At 30.5% G+C, this 12724-nt stretch overlaps 1 protein-coding gene across 1 annotated transcript; it reads left to right on the top strand.

Annotated features, from left to right (window-relative positions):
- Positions 1-1915: 1915 nt before the first annotated feature.
- On the top strand, positions 1916-7064 carry LOC136275733 (uncharacterized). The gene is made up of 3 exons (XM_066085606.1): positions 1916-2308; positions 6452-6542; positions 6877-7064. The coding sequence occupies exons 1-3, from the start codon at positions 1982-1984 to the stop codon at positions 7062-7064; spliced, it is 606 nt and encodes a 201-aa protein (XP_065941678.1). The 5' UTR covers positions 1916-1981.
- The last annotated feature ends 5660 nt before the right edge of the window (positions 7065-12724 follow it).

Below are 12724 nucleotides of genomic sequence, written 5' to 3'. Positions count from 1 at the left end.
GTACTTATTGTAAAACCATAATTATTCTTCAAATTGACCAAGGATTTTCCGTTTTCGCTTTCCCGATTACGACAAAGAGCACACGGCGGGTGTGACCGGTCAGCAGAGAATGCTCACTCCTCAGTGGCACCTGATGATATCTCTACCATTTTAGAGGTCTGTGTTTTTTCTGTTCCTACCTCCATCTTTTGAGAGGTCTGTGTTTACTTTGATTATGTCATGTATTTGTCCTTTGGATTTTTATCAAAGCCTTTCAATTTCCAACGCTTAATATAAAATCAATGATAATCTGATGTTTGAATACGTTGAATCATACAATTATTTTTAATACACCAAACAATAATAGCATGTTCATGTCTATCCTGAAGTCTTCCGTTCATTTAAGAAAAAATAACTTTCACATAATTTTAAATAACGTGGCTCATAAAATGCTAAAAATTTTCGTCGAATTGAACAGAACGTGGATTTCCACGTATCAATAATGTATCTCCTTTATGAGTCACGCTTAAGATTTGCTCGAAGTGTTAGCATCAAAAATCATCTACATTATCAAAACAGAGATACCTTCCTTAAATTGTTATGAGATTTATATGACACGATTTTACATTTCATAGTAAACAAATTAAAGAACCGAATGGAACACTCTACAGTTTTTGCCAATTAAAACAAACACCTAGTGTACTGAGATTTTAAGATTTGTCGACACCCAGTAAATTCTAGAAAATATCACACAGTAGCTATGACAGAAATGGGCAATTCAATGCAAATCATGGATATGTTGTTTCCATGTAATTTACGGTGTAAATTAATGCTCATCTTTATGAATTTATTCCACATGCAATTAATTTTCAAAAATACCGTTTGCGTTCAACCAAGATTAGATCGATCAATTATTGTCTAGTACTTGACAAAATTGTATCCACTTAAAGGTAATTTGAAATTCTGTTTCTGATGATTTAGGCATTTTGTTCATTAACAACATTAAAAATGAAAAAAATGACAATAACAAACCGTCAACCATCTCAAAAATCCATAAAACGAAATAAGAATTCAAAGCAGAGCAACAGGAATTCCAAAAAGATACAGGTACATGTATGATCAGGTTCAAAGGAGAAGTGAGTATCCTCTGCTGACCGGTACCACCCGCCGTGTGCTCTTTGACGTAATTGGAAAGAAAAACCGGAAAAGTTCGAAAACAAACAAAGAAATGTTCCTAAGTTCTAAGTAGCATTATATATATTTTTTTAAATTTATTAACGTTATGTGTAAGGCACACGCTCGAAGTGATAACATCTGGTCATTGAGCAAAACATCATAAAAAAATAATGTTTCCTAGGTTTTCAAGCCATTGATCAAGATCTATGAACATTGGCATTCAATTTCATTTTTTTTCATTTCAAAGCAATTTTGTGATAAAGCAATAACGGAAAAGTCCCTAAACAAATCAAGAAATTTCTATAAGTTCTAAGTAGCATTATAACTTTTTTAATTTATTAACGTTATGTGTAAGGCACACTTAAGCTCGAAGTGATAACATCTAGTCATCGAGCAAAACATCATAAAAAATAATGATTTTTAGGTTTTTAAGTCATTGATCAAGATCTATGAACACTGGAATTCAGTTTCATTTTTTTTTTCATTTCAAAGCCATTTTGTGATGAAGCCATAACGTTGAAGTTTTCGGATTGATAACCTTTTAAAATATGACGTTAGAGTGATTGAATATATTGATTTAATTAAATTATTGAAAATTTTATGTCAAGTATTACAGTGGTAACTATGACAAAAAGCTAATTTGATATCGATAATGAATATTTTATTATGTTATACTTTACATCTTCAATTTGATAAACTATTTCGAATGCCAACAAACACCAGTCATGCTGTATATATTCGGCGATAGTTTTATATTCAATCTATAGGCTATCGCTTGGTGCAACTTTTAAGAAATATTCGACATACGTTGTGTCAAGTGAAAAAAATGCATCGACTTTACGTTAGTCTGCCTCTCCGTTTAATGATCTGCTTTGCACTTTTGCTCATCACTTGCTGTTTTGCTAACCTTCGACATGGCTACTCGATGCTAAAGTACGGACACAAACTGGACAGAAGGATGATAACGTCGTATGATAAATTCAGTATTTTGGATTGCGTGGAGGATTGTCTGAAAACAACACGATGTCGGTCCATCAACTACCACCAAGGAGCCCACTTCTGTCAGACAAACTTTGAAACTAATGTTTCTTCATTAGAGCTGTATTTAGAGAAACCAGGGTGGATATATAGTTCAAGATCAGACTGGGATAAGGTAAGATGATAAATATAATGATCGAAATGAAAGTGATAGAGACATTAAAAAAAAGTATAAAATATGATAAGTAAGTAAATGAAGGTTAGGTAAACAGGAAATTCACAGTCCAGTGTAAGTTTCCCCAATTCTTATTAAAATATAAAGTGCATATGATTTGTGCAGCAATTCTTAAAGTTTAAGAATATTTTTCTTAATATTATGCATATTAAAATATAGGATATGGCCATGCGCCAAACACTGTTTTGTCGATGTATTTCATAAATTTGAGGAGTAAGAAGCATGACGTCATAATATGACGTCATTATGTGCATTAGCTTTGACATGTTTTTGGTACTGAGTATGTATAAGAAAATAGATTTATTTATTTTTTGTTTAAAAGAAAAACATCAAATGCATTTTGACTTGCCTATTTGCGTAATACATATCTATACATAGCCAAATTAACTCTCTTGCGCATGAGGGCATATCGTGTGAAGAAAAAACAAATGCCTTTTACAAATCGCTTGGAAATCAATGGGGAAGCATTAGCATACACATGCATTTATTTGACCGACACATAAAACTAAACATTGCAGGTCAATTATAAAAAGAGTCATACTGATTTTAATTAAGAATCAAATAAAATTAAATGGGAAACTTTAATTTACTACGATGGTTTTTAAAGAAAAAAGAGATAAACATGTATTTGAATATTTGGTCAAAAGAATGAGTAACGTCATTCAACTTGCAGGGTTTTCATACTGTAAACGAAAGACACATTCGGAAATAAACCTGTAAACAACAAAAAACTAAGTTATGATTTTTGAAAATAAAATGTGAACCAATAGATTGGCAAGTGTTGTTTTTAGTTGTAAGCACAAGAGGCTCAGTGTGATATAAAAATTTGGTATTTTTATCAATTGGACGTGCGTCATTTTCACGTGATGATATGAATGTTACCGTGCGCCGTGGTGACAAAAGAAGCTGTTTTTAAAATTGGATAACAAAAATACCTTTTCATTAAATGAAATGAAACTTTGTGAAACAACAAAGGAAGTCTTACTGCATAAATTAATCTGTTAGTTATGGTCTTTATGAAGAACATGTGATAGGCAGCTACATTGTCTTCATATTTTTTGATTGACCCTCGTAATGGAGGGCGTAAGTACGGGGTCTAACTTTACTCTAGTTTAGGCACTTGTACAAAAATTGGCCGTTATTTACGGTGTAAATAAAGAGGAGAAATTTTGCCAATGATGCAAGCGAAATCCCAATGGCATGCAAGTTTAGATACTTGAATTTCAAATCGTATTTAGTTATCTGAGAGACAATCGATGAAATACTACAGCTGAGAAAATTCATAATGGTTCTGATACATGTACATGACATATGGTCATTTTATGTTAAACCATTTTTAAAGCTATATGAACTGTATTTTTTGTAATTTTATTTTGCTGCATAAACCTGCTAGTATGATAAACATGCAATTAACTTGAACTTTTATGGTAAATAAGGTTTGTAAAAATCATTAATTTTTGTCAGAAGATTTTTCTTCTAAAGAATATTTAGAAAATCAATTATTTTACAGGACGATAATAATTCAATTTTGTTCCAAGTAATGCTTTTTAATGGCTTTTTCCTACAAAAATATATATAGCAGAAATTTAAAAGAACCATAATTTTGTGTTATTTATGTAGAAAATAACATTTTCGTAAAAAAATGAACATTATATTTGCAGCTCATATTGCTTTAATTTACTGTTTCATTGAGGTTTTTTATGTTTAAATCGCATTTTAGCATATTTCCATCTACACTGAACCAAATTGTTTAGTTTATTGCCAAAAAGCCATTTGAATTTATTATACTTTCATGTTAAATACTGAAATCTGATTGGTTAAGACGCAGTTGAAAATCCGTTCTATTTCCCTCAGCGTTAGCAACATACTTGGCAACGGGTAACACAACAAATTGTCTCATGCGCGTAAATTATGCGCATACATTTCACCGTAGAATTAACGTCATATCTGTATAAAAGCAGTGAAATTTTCTCCAATATTAAGACATTCAGTATAATAAAATAAATAGTGCCTGTTTGGGAGTATAACAGTTGAATTGTGCACCCTCAAAAATCATTGTCAACCTCCACTTCGTTTCGGTTGACAATGGTGTTCTCGTGGTGTCAAATAAATGGACCAAGATCTTTGTATTCATAAATAATGAATAAATCAGGCAACAACATTTCAACGGCTTTGGATCTTTGCCATTCGTCACTCTGTCTATTCAGAAGGCTTTACATTCGATACTGTTCCTAAGGATTGATATCCTTCGCAAACAAAAAGCCATTTCATGTACATGTAATATTAAGCACACGCTATAAAACTAAAGTTTACAGATCCGTATAGCCTTGTTTCATATATTACTATTTTTAGGAAGACCGAGAGTGCTAAATATTTAATAGTTAGGCAATTATACCTCAGATATTTAGGACCTATACTGTAATGCACTGAAGGAAACTAAAGCAATATACAATTGTACTTATACACTATTCTATTTCATATTGATTTCTACAGTTTAACTGTGTAGAAGTGCAGTCCCCCCATAGTAGCTTCTTTTCCCTCCTTTGAAAATGTTGTACTGTAACCTCCCCCGGGGGTAGCTACTATATAGTAGTTTCTTCCTCTAGTAAGGTTACTCCCTCCAAATTTTTTTTAGTTTAGATTTGATAAAAACCTTTATTGGAAATAAAGAAAGGATTATAATCAATGTTTTGACATCCTTAGATTGCATATATATTTGCATTTGTCTGTTCAATTTAAGTTTCGTTTGACCAGTTTGTTAATTTTTTTTTAAATAATGTTGAAAATTGAATGTGTGTATCATGGAATACTAGTACATAAAAATTAATTTAGGGAATTTTTCCATATTCCTTTTAATTTGAAAAATATATGCACCTATATTTATAATTTTGTGTTCTGAATTTGTAGATGAAAAATGTTTTTGAATTTTCAAATAGATATAGCATCCGTCTTTCTGTTTGTACAATTTTGTCTAAGCTAAACCCCTTTTTTCTGTTGAAGAACTGAAAGATCCACTCGTGCGCAATAGTGAGTTCAGACCTTAACACATTTTTATCGAGACAAGATGATTGATATTACCTAAAAGATTAGTCACATACAAGTGAATGAAAAAATGACATTTTAAAAAAGATAATAATTAGAGTGGGTATGGAATATTCTTTGTTCCTAACTATGATTTGACAAGACTTATTGATTTGATATTTTGGAGTTAGATATAAAATTGTGTATAATTGTGCACATATGTGTAGAATTTGAAATCAAATTAATCGCCATTTTATTTTGATTCTTAATTCGTTTGAATTCACGTTGAATAATATAAGACGAACAAGCACGTAGCATTTGTTTTTGAGGAAGAGAGCCACTCATTCAAAAAATCATGACAAAAAAAGGTTTTTAAAAAAGTAACTTTTCCAAAATCGTGAAAATTGAAGATTAAGAAATGAACAATGAACAGGTATAATATAAGACCCCTTCCCCCACCACGAATTAAGATTTAATTCCATATCTGTATATTTTATAAAGATCTGCGTAAAAACAAGTGTGTGTGTGTGGAGGGGGGGGGGGGGTAACCCCTTTGCGACCACCCCTCCTCTGAAAATACTAGTACGTGCGTGAAGAAGTTGTACATGTAAATACTAAAAAAAATAATCAAAACATCTTTGATTTGTCTTCGGTGCTTCATGGTTTCTTTTTTAGAGATATATCTTTTTACTGTTATCTTTATAGACAAATCTAATACACCCGAGCGTTCGTCGTTACAAATTATTGTCATCAGAAGTAATTATTCTTTTGAAATGTAACATTTGTACGGTTTGTTTAAGTTTGATATTTAATGTTAAATGTATATGTTGTATTTAAATTGATACTATATAAGACCAGTTTCAGATTTTAAATATTAAGTGGAGAAACAACTCATGAACATTAACAAAAATGGCATAATGCATTCTTTGGTTTACAATTCATTGTGATAAAAATAGCAATTATCCAGAAAAAGTGCATAATTTTATTAAAGTTTTGATACTGACAATATTGCAATCTTAATGATGTTAAATTGTTTAATTTTTTTTTTTATAAATTTAACAGGAGATAGCAGGAAGTTGTTCACTGTCAAACTGTTCTATAAACGAGAAATGCATCCCAACGCCTTTTGGAGAGTTTTCCTGTATCTTGTCAGGTATACACAATGTTTTTATTTTATTTCTATTTATTATTTATTTTAAAATATCATTATCTATTAATTATTTTATTTATTATATTTATTGATTTTTATGATTTTGTTAATGCAAATATGTAAATGGTATTATGATTTTATTTAAAAATCACAAAAACGAGATTCAAATATTCATTGAAACAAACGGAAAATAATAAACAATATCGACAAGTACCAGCACACGGGAAAAATTAAATCTCGTTGATTTTGGGTGAATCAATTATTTCACAAACAGTTTCTATCAAAATCATAATTAAATTTAACTTATAAAAATGTCATTGGAAATATCAAATTTTAGATTGCGGGGTTCCTTCAGATGACGGGTTTTCCTTGAAAAAAGTACAAGAATGGGACGCCATAGGTATAAAAAGGGGGATCCATGTAATCTGTATGGAAGGATTTGAACAACGTGGTTCTGAATTGTTTATCTGTATATCCGACGGATCATGGAAAACAGACCTAAACTGCACTTTTAAAGGTAACTAAGAAACGTATTCTATATGACAGAATTTATTTTCTGAATGATTGATGAATTTTTTAGAGTATATATATATATATATATATATATATATATATATATATATATATATATATATATATATATATGTATATATATTAGAAAATATCAAAATTCACATGGTAAAATTTACTCTTTTTTTTGCAATGCTATATGATAGTTTATATGTAAAGAAAGATCATGTCTTGAAAGGTTTGCGTAAAAAGATGATAAATAAGTTGACTTTTTAGCCTTTTTAGAAAACTATATGTGCAATTTTTTATTTCTATTGATATTATGAATTTATACTTCCTTTGTTTTGAGTCAACTGTGAGTAAACGTAACAAATAAAATGTGTCCAAACAAGTCTAAAAACACATCTGTCAAAAATAACAGAGTATCGTTTTAATACACTGTAATCAAATTCTTCCAATTACTTTGATTTTACGGTGGGTGAGTGGGTGTGTGTGTTTTTTTCTGACTTGAAGTTTTAATTGTTGTACGTGTTTATCATTTTTTTTCTAAGGGTGTTTTTTTTTTAACTAAAACAATAGCAGGATGTTATGAAGACATACCAAATCGTGTGTTAGAAAACGGACCCAATTACCTTACCAAAAATGGTGAAATATACTGCAAACGTAAATGTATAAGTCTTGGAGAATTCAAATATTTTGGGCTTCAGGTATGGATTAATCTAAGACGAGTTAAAGTATTTAACATTATGCAATTTTGTTACATTATCATTTGATTGACATTGTAATTGTATAATCTGAATATAGTCTATGTGTTTATGATTAATAGATATTTTATTTTACTAGTTTGTTTGCCGATCCGGAAATGATAGATACTAAAGATTTTTTTAAGATAAGAAAAAAAAATCTTTAAATAGCTTGATGAAATCTTAACTTATTTTTAGAACGGGAATGAATGTCATTGTGGAACGCAGGTCCGATTCTCTCCAAAGTTTTTGCCTTCCAATGAATGCAATAAGCTATGTAGTGGCAATACTGTGGAGACGTGTGGTGCAAGGTGGAAGATGGAAATTTTTCCAATATAAAGCGTTTTATGTCTTCGTTTGGGTCATTGATGCTTCATAAATACATAAAACTTTACAGATTCTATTTTTTGCATCACATATTGAGGCAGGCAAATGTATAACATAAGGTTTATTATTTTTACATTTCTTTATTACATATAATAAGTATCAAACAATTAAATAAAATAAATTCATTTCTTGCTGAATAGGAAATAAGCTCTAGCCGACTGAGGTCATTTATTCATGTAGTTTCACCAAAGGTCAATAAGCTGTTGCGATGTACTGACCATTTGCTGTTAGGAACATGCACATAATTAATGCATAAAACACCCTGATAATTGTTATTTGAAACGCAGGTCAGATTCTCTCCAAAGCGTTTATATGACAGTGAATGCAATCTACCATGCAGAGGCAACAACGATGAAACATGCGGTGTATCCTGGAAAATGGATATTTATCTCATATAAAACGTTACATTTTAATTGAGAAATCAGCTTTTACATTCAAGTTTATATCATGGACAAAATACATGTCTTTTTGTCTCATCGACGTTTCGTGAATACATGCATACACTTAAAAACGTAACACAAATGTTTTTCACCTTAAAGCTTAAGCTATTAGATGCAAGGTAAAATTTCTACATGCCATGATTACATTTAATCAATAAGGAATAAAATGAACTTATTTCTTGCTTAAAACCTCACAATCGTCTGATTAAATATTGAGGTATTTACACCTTAATCAATAACCCTTGGTGATATTCTGGTCATTGAAAGCCGTTTCAGGAATGGAAAATTATGAATAATACATGGAATGTAATTGTTTCAATTACATTGTATAGCTGCTTTGTTTATACATTTTGCCATATTTCCCGTTACTTTTATTTCTTTTTTTCATATTGCTTTTTTCATATGAAAACAATTGCTACCAATAGAGAGAGTGTAAATTCATCATGCCCTATTCTTTTCCTATTGTTGTACAGAATCTTTTTCTCCACGTTCTTGATGTTTGTCAGATCCTGCAAACAATTGTTTTACGCTATGCTGCTTTTTTGTTCGGTTTAATAGTTTATTTGAATTCATAATACTGGTATGTGCTAATCGATGCAGATATTTTATCCTCATAATAAGTGGAGGTTTGCTGCAACAGAAAGATAACTCGGATATTTAATCTGGCATTAGAGACAAGTTTCTATTGCATTTCAGACTCTCAAGAAATTGAAAGAAATTCGTGAAAATTGATTCATTTACCATTTTATTTAAGTTACGCGTTTTGAAAAAATAAAAGTATATCATGACAATAATATGCAACTTTGCTGTAACTTTTAAAAGTCATAAAGCAAACGAATTAACGTTAAACACAAATAAATAGGATCAAGTGCCGTTTTTTCTGCTTTTTGTTTAAGTAATGATGAAACTCTTTTTTTACCCATCATTTTTAAATTTGTTTATAATTTAACTGAATAGTTTAATTTTTTGGCATCATGAATTTAATTTTTTTTTCTATTAATCGTCATATCAAAGGAAAAATTGACCGGAAAACTTTATCAATGCGCGTCAATCTTTTCTTTGATACGTCGATCAATAGAAAAACAATTATTAAATGCATTTCTTATCATTTAATAAAACATTTTCAAATCATAAAATTTGATGTTTCATTGATGTACACATGTAGATAATTTAAATGCAGCGGCGCGTATGAATACAAAACAATAACAGCAACACTATTCAAAATGGATGTGCCTTCAGCTGATGCCAAGCTATTGAGCTTAATTTAAGAGATTAAACACAAATAGAAAGTTGAATTCTGAACCGGCTAAATTGAAAACGAAAGGAAAATACATGCGATGGCTTGTGATGTCATTCAATGTGCAGGAAGATTCGTTAAAACTGGTTTTATTGTGAGTTAGATCGTTGGAGTATGCAACTGTGCATTCCATGCAAGAAGATGCGATCGTGGACGAAAATAGTTGATATGTCGACAAAGAATAGTATGTTCGAATTTTGTAGTGTTGTGGTAACTATATAGATAGCCATTGAGGTAATTATCGATAAATGGTATATCTGCCGCTTGGAATAAGTCGAAGGAGTTGATGCACTTCTCATACATTTTCTTTACGATGCTTATTCTGATGACCCATCAGATTTGTGTGTAAATTTTAAGATTTTCCGTTACCAAATTTGCACAGCAGTGTTTCCGTGATTGGCTTGAACGTGTATGGGCCTATATGAAGCCAGCCTCGCCATAATCTTCGATCGTTGATCTCGAGCAGACGCTTACTTTTCTATTTAGTATATTCAATAATGTGTATTGATATTCTTAAAGGTGACATTTTCATTTTTTTAAATATTTATTATATTGTATTTTTTTGCTTACAATTAAACAAGCATAACTTTACATTTTGTTGACAGTGTTTATTTTTGAAATTTTATAAATAATGTTCAAGCAGAACAGTTTAAAAACTAGTAGATCCGGCAAAAATTTTATTGATACAGGTATTAAAAAATAGATTTTACGACCAATCAGAAGCACTAATATCTCATCAAACTAATAGATTTTAAATGATTCTAAATTGTTCGCTGTTTTTGATTGACAGTCGCCTTTATGTTTTAGTCTTAAGTGAGAAACATTTAAATGTTTAGAATAACCATAGAGAAAGGAAAACAAATTTCGAAAAGAAAACGAAAAATTATCGAGCAGAGAAAAATCTCGAGTTTGCCTGTACAAATAGCACTTGGCAACTCAGCTAATGAACGGCTTCTTTTTGTATGTGTTCCATATCTTTGCATAGATAACATTTTAAAAAAAATTCAAAGAGAAAATCTGGAAAATGTGGTCGTTCGGTTTTTTTTTTGGATATAATATATTACAATATATATAAAGGAATGTATCATTTTATAAAGGTAATGGTCATATATATATATATATATTATAACGAAAGAGGATAACCTTAAACTAACTTTGGTATGGTTCCACTCTAGTTTTAAGCGGAAAATTCCACCTTATTGCCCCTGATATACATGAACATTTCATACTTTCAGGCTCTCTTCAAACCGTGTAAAGACAGTTTAATAAATGTAATTAGTATTAACAGATATTTTAATATTATTTAAAGCCTTAAACACATTGTTTAGAGAGTCATTTATATTGGGCTATCTTTAAAATCCAACTAAACCTAAAATTTAACGGCGATATTTAACTGATTTAATAAGTCAATGCGTGGTATCCATCATTTTAACACAATAGTTACGATGTAAGAAGAGCAGATGTTTGCTCCGAGAAAATCCAAAACAAACAGAACTCTGGTTAGGGTAAAGAATGATTATGCAGATAACTGTCATACCGGCATGTCTCAGCAGAAGAAATACATTGTGCTAAACTTGCTATTCTTAATACACACAACATATTACGAGTCTTTTTTTAATCGGGACAATACGGTAAATATATATTATTCATATCAATTTGCCGTTTTCTTCTGCATTTATCTTATAAATAGTTAAAGCTATACACGCTATAATTTACGTCAATTTTGAATGACAGTGAAAACGCATGTGTTTGTCTACTTATAAAAGTTATCCTTAATCTATAAATTACAAGGGTGAATTCCATCTCGTTAAAAAGATATAGATTTTTAATTGTTTATTTTCCTGCCAGGAAAATATACCGTTCTATGAATATTGATGAAGGAAGAGCAAACCGACCTCATTGCGCATGTCCGCGGAGAACTAGGTGGTCGTTATTGTTTGCCCAATTAAATATCCAACTTGATTTTTAATATGCTTAACAGTTGTTAATTTGAAATACATACATGTATAATGAGTAAAATACGTTTGTCATTCACGATACCCTTACTTTTGCATTAACACTTATAGGATCTATAAATAGCACACAGGGGAAAAACACAGGTCTACGTCATCTTTTTAAAGGAAGTGTTCATATCTACTCACAGGCTTGTATTTTTTCTTTTGTTTGCACTCTTATATCGGACAAATTTATTCTTTACTGAAAATATCCTTTCCTTTATGAAACTATCACAATTATGAAGATGTTGACCCTTCACCAGTTTTGGAATGATAGGCTAAATTTAGCTGTCGCTATCACGTGATAGATTGATATTCACGAGGAGGCATTACTTTCCTGGCAGGAAAATATATATTTTTTATTGTTTAATATTTGATATATTTGTTACGTGATCGAATTGAGCATTATAATTAACAGAATAAAGGTAACTTTTATTAGTAATCAAACACAAACGTTTTTCCCTTTATTCAAAATTGACGCAAATTATAGCGTGTATAGCTTTAAGACACAAACAGATGTTCTGATTATTCTGCATTTGCCCAAGCAAACGGCGGTTTGTAAACGTGGTTAAATGTAATGGCCAGATAATGACATTTTCTTGCAATTGTCATGTGGGCAATCTGTATCAAATAATTATCAAGAACTAAGAAGTTTGTTTGTGACTAACAAGCTTTGATATCGTTATGAGTGGCTCACCATATCAAGGTTTCTTTTTCCCAATCTCAAGATATACTGTTTCTTCTGAAAAAAAAAGTGATCATTGGTTTTAGAAAGTGTAAAATAGATGATAAAACTGATGTTTTTTACAACCAA

The sequence above is a fragment of the Magallana gigas genome, chromosome 1, assembly GCF_963853765.1.
Source record: "Magallana gigas chromosome 1, xbMagGiga1.1, whole genome shotgun sequence".
Taxonomy (NCBI): domain Eukaryota; kingdom Metazoa; phylum Mollusca; class Bivalvia; order Ostreida; family Ostreidae; genus Magallana; species Magallana gigas.
This window is presented reverse-complemented; position numbering and strand designations above follow the sequence as displayed.